The 13,320-nt window shown below is 45.5% G+C and overlaps 1 protein-coding gene and 1 long non-coding RNA gene across 3 annotated transcripts in view; one reads left to right on the forward strand and one right to left on the reverse strand.

The window, feature by feature from the left end:
- Positions 1-588: 588 nt before the first annotated feature.
- On the reverse strand, positions 589-2,375 carry LOC115573063 (uncharacterized). Its single transcript, XR_003982214.1, has 3 exons — positions 2,010-2,375; positions 1,614-1,740; positions 589-1,122 (listed from the first exon to the last, which is right to left on the reverse strand). It is a non-coding gene; the product is annotated as an uncharacterized LOC115573063 (long non-coding RNA).
- Positions 2,376-2,553: 178 nt separating this feature from the next.
- LOC115573062 (dipeptidyl aminopeptidase-like protein 6) overlaps positions 2,554-13,320 on the forward strand; it is a 93,889-nt gene continuing 83,122 nt past the window's right edge. The window contains exons 1-2 of one of the 2 annotated variants that reach the window (XM_030403676.1): positions 2,554-2,691; positions 2,851-2,928. In XM_030403676.1, coding sequence (XP_030259536.1) covers positions 2,872-2,928 — 57 coding nt within the window. In that variant the 5' untranslated portion in view covers positions 2,554-2,691; positions 2,851-2,871. Of the gene's footprint in view, positions 2,692-2,850; positions 2,929-11,480; positions 11,651-13,320 lie in introns of those variants that run through there. The other variant, XM_030403677.1, reaches the window with a different exon arrangement.

Genomic DNA, 13,320 nt, shown 5'->3' on the forward strand with positions numbered 1-13,320 from the left:
GAGAAGTCCATGATTTATTCTGCGTCTAGATTGCTGTTTCAGAGGTGGTGATGGAATAAATAAGTCATATGCAAATCTTTGAAGCCCATTTTAGAAATAAATTTCGCCTTAGCAGGCATGTTTGGTTCGAGCCTTGTCAGTATTAAAACTGTAGGAACTTTGGATTCTTCCTCCAAAAGCCAGATATATTCAAAATCCTGCTACATCAAGATGTCAATGATTTTGATCTTGAGCACATGTGAAAAGCAACCACTGGCTGACCCATATGCTGTCATGCGGTGTGTCTATTTTTCAAATGTCCTAAGCGATTTAGCTTCGCCTAAATAAAGTGCTTATAGACCAGAGGAGCTGAAACAAGATCTGGAAATTGCAGGAGTGCTCTCACATACCATCTGACAGGATATGCTTTATTGATAACAGGATCTTGTGAACACAGATACTTGCAGTGGTCACCTGATTTCTTGCTATAAAGATGTAATTCAGTACAGACAATCAGTCAGCTGAGGGCTGAGAGTCTTCACCTTTGTTGCAACGCAGTTCTACAGAGAAAGAATAGAAACAAACAATGAACAATGAACCGATGCAGGGAAGGTTTAGTTTGTGATTTTAGCAAGTTGGTCTTCAGTTTTTGAATTAACCTTCGCTCCAAATTTGCATCATAAACTCTTGTTTTCCAACATGTTGTTCTTCCACAACTGCAGGTAACTCAAGGCGTACCAGACTTTGGTAGTCCATTTTTCCAAGGTTGCCTCTCTGTTGTGAAGAAAGTACAAAGCCGGCTCATAAACACAGACAGAGAAAAAGACAAAAACAGAGGAGCATCATGATGCACATCTGTTATGCAGATTCCCCCTTGTTCGTCCATCCCCGAATCCATTTCATCTGGCCGATTTCCAATTCATCAGGGCTCGGTGTAACTCAGCTCCTGGTCTAACAAACCCTCTATACTTCACTTGAGCATTCCCACAACAGTGTTACAACTGTAATTGGTCTCCTGTGGCTTTAGAGCCCCTTGCCTGTTCTTCCATTAACACCACCACAGAGCTGCCTGGCTGCTGTCCATGGTGTTGATCTGTAAATGATGGCTTTGTGATGGAGGATGCCTCCATGCTGCTCAGCCCTCTGCCACACAGACACACAGAGAAGACAATGCTTCATACTTTCTCATGTCTCATGCATGATCGCTTCTCTGGAAAACACAAAAGCGTCATGCAATCTTCTTCTTCTTTTTGAAGTTGTGAAACGGGAGGAAAAGAGATTCGCCTGGGAGGTGACGCACCAACAACAAGAAGCTCTCACACAGGGAGGAAAACACTGATATAAATTTTGTATTTAAATGAATTTGCAATTAGGACTTGGATCTTCCTATTGCCTCCATAGAGCAACAACTGTGGCTGGTTCTGTTGCTTCATTATCTGCCAAGAGGAGGAGATATGTGCGTTTTGTGTTGCCTTGTTACTTTATCCCAACTGGGAATTGTCATACTTAAACTGCATGTCCTTGGGTATTATATAGCACATTTCTGCTGCTCAATTATTTATGATCCTACACCAGTGCAATGCGGCAAAAAAATATATAAATAAATAAGAGTACGAAAGAAAGTTGGGGATTACAGAAAATACTTTTTTTTCCTTCCTCTCCACACCTCCTCAAACTCTCCAGAGAGAATAACTGAAGTTGCCTTCACTGGTCATCAGTCATGTTCCTTGTTGTTATTTCTGATTTCAACATCACACAAGTCTGCAGGAGAAGAAGAGGTGGGTGAAACAATCCCATCCCTTCGCTGGGGATTCACACAAATATCCTCAGCTTAATATCAATCATATTGTTCTTGTTAACAAAAGAAAAGTCTGTCCTTTTGTTCCCTCTAATTAGCTGCAGCTGAAAGTTGGAGAAAATGTCCCCAGCCCCGGATCATTAGTATTTGCAGAGTGCGCCGCCGCTTCGCTCCCTGTGGTTTCACTAAATTCACACTTTACTCTCCGTAATGAACTCTTTTGCATCCCTACCTCATTAGGCCTATGGAAACATATCAACCGCTGAGGGGGCCAGAGGGTGACATGGTTTCCACTTTGATTACCACCCACCGCTAAAAGCGTCTAATTGCCGCCTCGACGCGGAAGTTCAATGCCCTCAGACGGCGAAAAGGCACCGCACAGGTTAGAGCCGGTGCGCGCAAACTCTCCAAAGCCGAGTCGTGAGAGTTGAGTCAGATGTCTAAACCTCTCCTGATAAGCAGAAGCCACAGAGGTCTGAGCTGATTCTGCGCCACAGAGGCGCGCTTAACTTGTCACAACCCCTCCTCGATATGTTCTGACACGCTGGATGGGGCGTGAACGGCTCCAAAAGGCGCAGATGAGAAAGCCAATACGGTCTCTTACTCAACTAAGTGGATTGAGTCCGCAACTTAACGGGGACGCGTATGCAATCTGCCGATAAAGCGTCTTCCCTTTTTTCACTTTCTATTCATCTTCTGGCTGGCGGATCAGCTCATTTTTTCGAGCAACACTTCTGCACGTAGCTATAAAAAAAAGAAAGTTCCCCCGCAGGCAGGGAAATCGTCTTGACCGGAAACTTTCTGCTCATCCTCTTGGCTGCGCGCTCTTTGCACAGACCGTTTCCAGAGAGCCAGCGCCTACAGCGCTTTGATTTAGCACCGGACCACACTCCGAGAAGGCGTCACTACTACAGGTGGGTGGTGGTTCATCTGGAAGAACCGGGGCTCGGGCGCATGCAATTATCAGTGCGAGGTTTATTTGGCGAAAAAGAAAAATCAGATATTCTGGTGGTTGCTGAGAGACAGAGAGAGAGATCAAAGTAGATTGTTGTTTTTTGTTTTTTGTGTTGCAGATTTTTGTTTTACGTGGGACCATGAACTCATCAGCAGGTGCAGGGAACTACCGCAAAGCATCCAGCAAAGGAGACAAGGTAATTTATATGTGAAGCCTCCTCTGTTGCTCGCTCTTCTCTCCTGGAACCATTACGCATAAAAAAAAAAATAATAATAAAAAAAAGAAAAAAAAAAGAAAAAAGAAAGAAAAAGCAAAGGAAAATCCACCTTCGTCTGTTTGGCGCAGCGTTGCTGGAGTACTTCTGCAGGCGCACTCAGGCGCAAGGAGACGGTTTTATTTCGTTCCGCTGCTGATTGGAACAGAAGACGGTCAGAGTCGGGTTGCATGTTGTTGATGTGCTGGGGTGCTGCTGCCTTTTTGGGTCCGTAAATCTCGATTTTTAAACTTGCATTTGTCACAAATGTCACTACGGCTACATGTTCGGCGTTTCTCGCGCGTAAACGTGGAGACAGCGAGTGCCACCGTTCCCTCTGTTGGGGGCCTCTCCAAATCCTCACTCGACTCGTTTGATAACTTCTTTGCAGACTTCACGGCCCAAATCGGGTATCCGTCTGCAGCTCGTGCAGTCAAGCCAATTAGGCTGTCCTGATAAAAGCGTCTGCGTATGATGTTCTATTCCCTCACAGCTCCGACTTGATGCTTTCAACCAACTTTCACTCTGTGCATCTGCCAGATTACCTACTTACTTCCGCTGAATCGAGCGCTCTTTCTTTTCCTGCGTTCTCACAAGGAAAGGAAACGTCTCAAATCAACCCAAAGGGATACAAGAGAGAAGAGAAAGAAAACATCGTGTCTGCCAAGTGATGCCCCCGCAGTAACACTCCCATAAAGCAACACTCAGGCGAGAGATCCAAAGTTAACTCGACTCACACAGGCAGACGCATCGGTTGCTGTTTTAATAGGAGACCAAAAATATGTTGAATCAGTCTCCCTCCGTGTGTCACTCTGAGGAGGAGCTGTGAAATCTTTAATTTGCGACAAATCTGTCTGCCTCTAGGGGGCATGTCATCCCCCCAAAATGTCTTTTTTTTCAGATCACAGGCTTTATATTGAAGAGGGTATTTATATCTGTTTCGGTGAGTTGAATGAGACCTATGCCCCATGCAAGTTGAGTTTTTACAGATGGATTCTTCTTTTTTTTAGATTTCTAGATTAAAGGAGAGACGTCTCAGTCATCACTAACGCACCAAGGACAAGGAGGAAATTCAGTATTTTGCTCCACTGGATTCATTTAATCAGATTCAGATTTCACAGCTCTGCATGTTTTGTTTGATATAACTCAGTCTTGTCAAAATGTGGATGGGTGGCTGCTCTCTGTGGGTGCTCACTCATTTGTCACAGATTACACTTTGACTCTTGATCTCATCCCATGCTGGAGCTAGTTTGCCCTCTGCTGGAGGCACAAAGACGCACAGCCGGCTCCTGATCAAGCATCCTCCACAGTCTTTTCCTATTTGTCGGCATCTTGACAGATTTTCTTTCTCTCGTTACTCGGGCTTTCGAAAGCCTCCAGTCAGTTTCTCTCACACAGATTTCCACGACTGCGATGAGAAGGATACATCTATACATCCCAGATTAATGCTGACTCCACTTACAGCTCGGTGCAATGAAAGCCCCCCTCAAAAATCCTCAACACAGAAGTTTCTGTGACCAGAAGTTTGACTCTTAAACGACTCCCAGGCACAGCCTATTAAATTCTCACATAATCTGTGTTCAATTTGCATAGAAAAGAAATCATTAAGTCTGGCCGTGGATATCCGAGCTGCCCTCCCTTCTCGGAGGATTGAGCGAATTTGGAGAAAATGCAGACATGTCTTCACTAAAACTCATTAAGGCTGATGTGGCTGTTATGATCCTGCCCTGAGAAAGAAAGAGAGCTCTGACTTACTGACACTGAGAAGCTGAATATGCATGTATTCTTTCATAATTATCATTTCCTTAATTCCCCTTTTTCTTCTCTTTTCTTTTCTTTGATAAATGTAACGCAGCAGTCATCGAAATTACACAGGAAATTTACTCTGAACAAACTGTCTTTATAAACCCTCAGTCCGGATGAGGAAAAAAGCTCCTCAAAAGCTCCTCGATTAACGGGGAAAATATGGATGAGAACTCTGGAAGAGTAACAGGGGAGGCGTCCATCTCCCTGGACAGGCAGACATGTAGTAGTGTGCAGAATAGAAAGACTGTAAACATGTACAAAGAATAGATCTCTGAGGACGTCTCTGCAGGTGGCAAAAAGACCTGAGCCACATGACTTCCTCTCCACCGTGGAGACCTGGACCAAGTTAATAATTCACACAGACAGACAGACAGAGGATGTCCCAGAGGATGAAGATCCGATCTAAACATCTGGAATGAGGCAACAACAGCTGGTGGGTAGAGAGAGAGGTAAAGAAAAAGAGGAAACCTGCTGCTCTTTTCTACAGGTGCACCTCAAAACGTTAGAATATCATGGCTAAATGTTCATTTTTTCTGTAGATTAATTCACTTGACAGTACCCCCATAGATTCTCAACGGGGTTCAGGTCACTCGAGTTGGCTGGCCAGTCAAGCGCCGTGATGTCATGATCAGCAAACCAGTTACTAGTCGAGCTGGGAAAGGATATCCGCATCTCCATACAGCGCTGAGAAGCTGATTCCCTTATCAATTTATTTATTCTATTTTTTCTTCCCCTTTTTTATTCCACATATTCCTCGTAATTTTCAAAACCCCATGCCGCCTACATTACCCACAATGCAATGCAACCACTGAGTTCCATCACTGGAAGGCAATTGATCGGATTACAAGCAGCTGCCTCTGGAGCCACAGATGGCTTTATACCGCTTTGTTCTTAAATGCCTTCGTACTCCCCAAGACCTGAAAACACATTTTACTGTGTGAAATTGATGGAGTTGCCCTTTAAAGTTTATTTTGTCTTGCTCTCTGCTAGGTTAGTGGTTGCCAGAACTTAACACTGTGGACTGAGACGCAGGTGTTTTACATGCAATGCGTTCCTACAATTACGTTTTTATTGATTACTGCGTTGATGACTGTTGTCCACGGTTATGGCGCGTTAAGCTGTTTGCTGTGTTTGTTGTCGGATCGTAAGCTGCCAATGCTTCTGCCGCTGTGCTGAGGAGTTTTTGATGTTTTCCATCAAAAGATTATGTTCGCGAATGCTTTTATAATGAAATTCTCACCCAAGAGCATAAACAAATCCCGACATCCAAAAGTCCTCTGTAGAAACTCGGCTGCTACATGGACCTGTGTGTTCGCTGTCTCTTGTATCTTGTAGCGTTTCAGGGCGTTGCTGCTGTGAAGTCACAGAGAATCGTAAGCACGCCTTTCATTCATCATTTTTATTCAGCATGCAAAGTGCATCTCAGATCCCCCGATTAAAAGTGCATTTAGAATCAGATGGAAAGACGTGGCCCAGATTGAATCAGTGGCAATCATTTGTACCTCCTACACCACGGAGCAGAAAATACACTTTGTATTTTGCCTCACGTGACTTGTCTCATCTGTTGTGGTGGCTGCCTCTGGTGTTGCCCGTTGCCTGACACTTTCAAGGCCAGTGTGTTTCTCCTGAGTCTAGACTTCCATCATTTGCATTTGCTGAGAGACTGAGAGGCTGACGGTGCTCTCTGTTTCCAAGATACGAACGCTATTGTGTCGCTCTCTGCGGAAATCTCCCGCGCTGCCGTTACTGTCTCGAATGTTCGGCTCGGTCAAAGCTTTCGCAGAGGTGTCCGCGGGGTCATGATGCATGTTCGTTTTTTCTGTGCGAGGATCGGCGCACTAATATGTGTGATCAGGTTAGTTCGGAGGCGAACCTGCATCAGAGCTGTTTGGAAGGAAGTCTCCAAGATTTTCTGGCACCCTGAGCTGAATGCTAAGGTTCCCTGGAGTGGGATTGTACAGACAAAACTTTCACTGAGATGATTTGTATGCAGCAGGAATATGTTCAGATGAAATGCCTTTCAAAAACATTCTGTATTCATCCAGTGAGTCTCTGTGTTTCTGCATTGAACCGTTGCACTTTGAATTGCCTGCTTTAAATGTTTGTATTGCTGCCCACAGCCGCTATTAGCTGCTTGAAAATGACTTTCGCTTTCCTGATGTGCGCATATGTACGTATACGATGCGCACATCTCAATACCATCTGTTTATTCCCGGCAATGACCGTATTGAGAACGATAATCCGGCGGCAAACAACAGCACTTTGTTCAATGAAATGAAATTTCGAGACAGAGAAACAACCAGGGGACGCGTGGCAGCGAGGGACAACACCATTCAGCAGCAGTCATTTGTCACCGCTAACTGCTGAGCGGAGGGTTTGGCTCTCCGGGGAAGGTTTGCTGTAGATGAGAGCCATGTTTATGAAAGCTGTCTGGGTTCCCGGCCACCCTCGAGCACCCAGAGTTCTTCATCCTGGACACAATCACGCTCTTGCATTGCTCCCCTGGGGTGCAGGTTTCATCCGTACCTGTCACCTGTAACAGATGACCTGATAGAGCTCTGTCTGGAGCGAGGCCGCTTGCATCTCGCTGATAAAGACATACTGAAGCCCGATATGCACACATTCCTGGACTCATTCCAATTCTGACAAACAGCGTTGTGTTCTCTATTCATATCTTTGCACCGCTGCCCTTCCCTGAGCTCAAAGAGGTGCAGGTCTGAGAAGAATACCAAGTACAGCAGGGTGAATCCGTGGGATCCACAGGGAGGAGCACTGGTGGAAGATGCTCGGGGCCTTTGAGGCGATTAGCCGGGGATAGGTGCTGCGGCGTGGCTGAAGGTCAAGATCAGAGCCCGGCTGAGGACATGGAGGCATCATGGGACATACATTTCTGAAATGAGTTTAGATTACACTTTGATGCTGCACTGGAGCACACAGAAAGAAACTAATTCACAATTCTCCACAGAAACTCTTTGAATGTCCATTTGGGTTTGGACCGTAGCCCTGCGGGTTTGCTTCTAGAAACATTCTGTAACGTTTCTACCTCAAAATGACAGTTTCAAAATAATTTCGATGGCGCAGTATCTTGTTATAGGGTGAATGGTCTCAGTCTGTCTCAGCCACTCTGGCCCCTATCACTTGTTTCCAGAGGGTCAATGCATTACATATACATCCTTACTTCAAAAAACAAGTTTTCAGGCAGAGCATTGTTGTGACGTAGGGAGTTTTGTTTGTACCTGTCACCTACATTACATCTGACAAACTGTTACAAATGTGGGATTTGCATTTATGACAGTGGTGTTGCACTCAGAAACGGTGAGGGGCGCAATATCGCACAGAATCTCTACGTAGTGTTGCTTAAAAGGAGACCTTAAAAGTTATAAAAGTTACTTAAAAGTTACACTGCTCCTGAAATGCCTGGTCCCGCCTTTAATTCTGTAACTTTGTGACATCACACTATGTCACCATGTCACACTTCTGCATATTTTATGCATAGCAGCTATTTTGGCATGTAAGAATTGATTTAGCATAGCTGCTCTGTTGCTGTTAGTGGTACTGGCTCAGGCGTGTGTGAGCTGACCAATCAGAGGAAACTGGGTATTTGTAAGGGGGGGCCTTAAAGAGACAGGAGCGCTTCAGACAGAGGTGGAATACAGCGCTGCAGCACTGGACTGTACGAGAAAACGGATGTGTTTCTGAGCATTGAAGCATATAAACCTGTTCTAGTAGTAACCCTAAATAAAACGATGAAGCCGATAATAAGCACAATATGTCTCCTTTAATCTCTCGCTGCTCAAGAGAAAAGAAAAGGAACACGCCATTGGGGATGATTTGCTTCTTCCAATCCACATAATGCTGTTTGGTGTTTACCGGCCTTATTTATTGATCAGTTTTATGATTTATCAGTTTAATTCAGCAGCTGTAGACACCGGTTAGACGGACAAGCCAAAACCCAAACTGATGATTTCATTATCCCTGTGGCATCTGGTGATAAATCCCGCTTTCTCTCTCGATCTCCAGAGCCATATGTGCTTGAGGCGTTTCCCTTGAACATGCTGATATGCGTGATTTAAAAAGGACCAAAACGCACACTGTCATTGGGATATAAACTAACTCATCTTCTCCGGTTTGTCTGCGCCATCGATCACCAGCTTTATTAATGGCGTTGTTTTGACACCGGCTTTTAAAGTGCTTTAATGGCAGCCCACATTCTGCCAAATCAGCAGGAGGTGACAGACGGAGGGAAATTAGTCAATGAGTGTAAACGGCGCCGCGTAGTAAAAGTAAACAAGTAAAGAAATTCAAGACGTGCGCTGTTAATCTTCTGTCAGCGTGATGAAACACCACATCACCTCCGCGTTTTGCAGCAATAACGCCGCTGACCTTTTGCACTAATTGCAATTACGGTGACTTACTGTGAGCCAGCAAGGTTCATAATCACGGGAGTGTATGTCAGGGCTGTAAATGTGAAAAAAACACGAACGCGGGAAACGACCAATCAGGGGCTTGTTTAAAAGGACCTTGGGAAAATGTCACGGCACCGAATCAGCTTGTTAACAGCAACGGCCACGACTCAAACCACCACGTCTCCTATTAACTCAAAGGACTTTCTCAGTCCCCGGCACAGTCACCAGAGCAATTATTCTCTCAGATGGATCTCCTGTGGTGTGCATGCAGATATGAACTTTAGATCTTCTTTGTCCTTCCTGTAGAGTGTGACTTTACATGTTGGCCCTAATGAACACGAAAACAGCTCTAGTTGCTCTTTTGTTCTCCTGTTTTTTTTTATATCTTCCCGCGTGTCTCATGTCATGTGATCACGCGGCCTCACCTTTACAGAAGTGCAGCTCTTCATCACCTGCTGCTGTCATCTCAGGTTCATCGCCGACACGTGAAAATATGAGCCGCGGAGAGCTCGGCAGTCATTAGTGATAAACCGCCGCAGCTGCAGGGGGAAGACTCTTGCTTTAAACGGGTCCATGAGTCACGGTCAAAAAGATATTCAGCTGACTTTAAATATAAGTATTTATGAAGCGCCGTGAAACCTCAAACCAGCTCTTGCCACAGGGTATAAAACATACCGCTGTCCGTGAAATGAGAACATAGGCATTTCGACTTTACTTTATTCACATTTCCAATGAATAATTGGCAAGGTCATTTTGAGATAGTGCACACATATTTTATTTTTTTTCCCTGCCCATTAATGTTAAATTAGAAAGCAGCCTATACAGCTGTGAAGTGTGAAAAACGTGAGGCACCGTTCTGAAACGTGATGGTGCTTTAATGACTTTGCAGCACGTAGTTTACGTCTTCACTGCTCACACTGCTGTAGCATCTTGATCCCCACACACCAAAGGAAAATTGTGAAATAGTACTCCCCACCTGACCCGGACTGGAGTCTGGGATAGCCTTGAGATTCACTGCTCTTGGAGCCCTCCCTGCAGCCGTTTCGGTGAATGAGTTATGAATGCTTTGCTGTCTGTGCCGGTCTTCTCAAGGCTCTGTGTATCTTGCCTCTGGCTTTTGTCACATTCACTTGAGCAGCTTAGATTAAAGGGGCGCTACGTGGTTTTGGACGGGAAATTCAAACTCTGAAATTTTTTACAACATTAATGAGGTAATAACACAAACTCCCTCGCTTCCATAAGTGAATAAACAAGCTGCTCTCAGAGGGGAAGTAAGGTCCCCAGAACACTGTTTTGAAGCTAGACAGGTGGCAGGGTCCGCCACATATAAACAGAGTAAAACAGTAGGAGACTGTGTTGTCCTTTAAGGTCAGTCTGTTTATCTGGGCATAAAAACAAAATCAGTCAGTTTCATCCCCAGAGCAACACGGGACTCGGCACGAAACCGTTGAGAGATATGACTAGTTCTGGTTTTTATAAATCCATTTCATCCTCTGTTTCTTCGCGGCTCCCATGCCATGGTTTGCTTGTACAAACTGGTTGCTCAGCCTCAGCCCAGGGATTCAATACACGAGGCACAAACGCTACATAAATAAAGCAGCAGGGTGGCGCGTGCCAGGCTCCTGTCCTGTTAGCATGGCTTGATGGGTGTGTGTGTGTATGTGTGTGTGTGTGGTGGTGGTGGAGAGGTTGTATTTTATGACGTGGGAAGACAGGCGGCATAAATATTACCTGCGCTTAATCACAACCCAGCTGCAAAGACGACTGAAATTGATCCATTTCTTGGTAATATGTGCTCACACTCCGATTAGAAACACACACACACGCACACAGTTGAGGGGGAAAATGCCTCGCAGGCAGTATCAGTACTGAGAAACAACTTGTATTTATTGTTTACATATATATATGTATACAGTATGTGTAAGAAGTGTGTGTGTGTGTCTTATTTTTCTTACACTATTGAACTCTGCGCTGATGAAAGTCTTCTTGAGAGAGTTTTAAGTGTGTGTGAGAGAATGAGGGAGGGATGCTGTAAGGACGGGAGAGATAAGTAGCACTTGGAGGAGCCTGAGCTTACCCCGCACCACCTCCTCTCCCGCCCCATGTGGAGGCGATGCCAGCGTCCGTGTGATTGATTCACCCTGCGAGGGGAGAGAGAGCGAGAGGGAGGCGTCGTGGTCGGGGCTCCTGGACCCCCGGGTCATCGTCTCCCTCTCTCCTCTGAGCCGTAGGGGAGGGAGAGGAGGAGGAGGAGGAGAAGGAGGAGGAGGAAGGGGTGTAGTGATGGTGGTTAAGGGATAGTGGGGGGGACTTCTCAGACACCTCCAGCAGCTCCAACTTCACGGCACAAAAGGTGTGAGCACAGCGAGGAGGGAAGACAAGTGGCACTTTTCAGCATGTCTGTCCTCATAGCCACCCAGCTGAAGATAGACACCAGCACTGCTTCCAGAAGGGTAAGGGGGGGCCCTTTTAGCATGCACGGCACGCTGTGGGGGAATGTCTGTGTTTATGGGTGAGTCTCCTGCTCCTGACAGAAAGGGCTGCTGGCTGTTGGTGATTAGAAACCGGACAGGCGCGGGGGTGTGGGTGGGGGGGTGGATGGGAGCGGCGGGTCCCGACGTCCCCGCTGAGGATCTTGATGGACAAACGTTTCCCCATTTCAATTTGAAATCGCCGACTTCTCTAATGAACGGTTGGTTACATATGCTGCAGAGTGCCTCATTGTTATTCTTTGTGATGTGTTGCCAGTTAATGACTTCGGTGGGAAGTGGCCACCGTGGGAGAGGGGGGGGGGGGGAGTTGGATGGAAGTATGTATGTGGGATATTTTGGATCTCTTAAATGATTGTTTTTTTTTTTTTTTTTTTTTGCGATTCTGGCTGGAATGTCCTGAATTTAAACGTTTTGTTTACTCTTTGCTCACGTGGAAATCATTCAGATGGCTCTGAGATCAGCTAATGGCTCATTTTTGGATGAATGCCACGTTAATGCTGCTCTCATACTCGCATGCAAATGTGCTGCAGGGGAGAGGGATGAGAAGTTAGAAGTTTAGGACAACTTTTGATGTTTTCGAGCTATTTTAGTGATGAAAAATGTCACAAAATACCCAGTCTGAAGGTGTTTATCACAGGTTTCTCGGCATTATTAGACACATGAATGGCACCTAAGTAAGCACAAATAACCAATGGCTCAGAGGACTTGAGATGCATTTTATGTTATATCCCGCAGCCAGTAACGGAATGAAAAAAGAGCGGGAGAAGCAGGGCGGTTCGCACTTCTCATGCGATAAGCTCCTTCATTTCTTTCACCCGCTACACACCCTGGCTATCTATTCCCGCACAAACACACATGTGACAATAAATTCTTAGTGACACGCTCTCTTGTTCGGTTTCCCCGCTCCCTATCCACCCCCTCCCTCCCTCCTCCTTCCTCCCTGCTTCTCCTCCTCATCATCTGCTTGCTGCCACAGCTCAAACGTGGCCACGCTCTATTCGACCACATCAGCCGGCATTAAACTCCGTTTTCCTCACTGACTTATCTGCTACCATTTCAATTTGGGCTCACCGCACAGCTTCCCCCCCCCCTCATCTGTAATGTGCTGGAAGATTCAGCACTTATCATCTGTGGAGGAATAATAATAACGTGCCAGTTCCAACAGGCAACATGCTCTGAAAAGCAGTTAACAAAGTTGAATTTTGCACACGGCTTAGTTTTGAAATTAGTTTAGGGGCGAGTTGGAAAATGAGAACTCGAGGGAATATTTAGCATAATGTGAATTTCTGGTGCGATCTTCATAAAAAACGCTGCGTGACATGTGTAATCTAAGAGTCTCCGTGTGTGTTTGTGGCGGTTTTATTAGGATATTATCAGGTAAATATGACCTGAACTTGAGTCGGCGACTGGCTCAGTGATTTGTGGAGGCTTTCTGCTTTTGTGTAAAGCAGGCCACAATTGTAATTAAGTGTCACGACACGCATCGCAGGTAATTGAATTTGCTGTCGTTACACGGCCCAAAATGAGCCACGTGCTGTAATGTAGTGTTAAGGTGTACTTCGGTGATAAGGAACATATTCCTCCGCACAGTCTCATTGACTTTGGCCTTCAGTGAGGCGTAATTAAATTTT

This window comes from Sparus aurata, chromosome 21 (assembly GCF_900880675.1).
Source record: "Sparus aurata chromosome 21, fSpaAur1.1, whole genome shotgun sequence".
In the NCBI taxonomy this organism is placed as follows: Eukaryota; Metazoa; Chordata; class Actinopteri; order Spariformes; family Sparidae; genus Sparus; species Sparus aurata.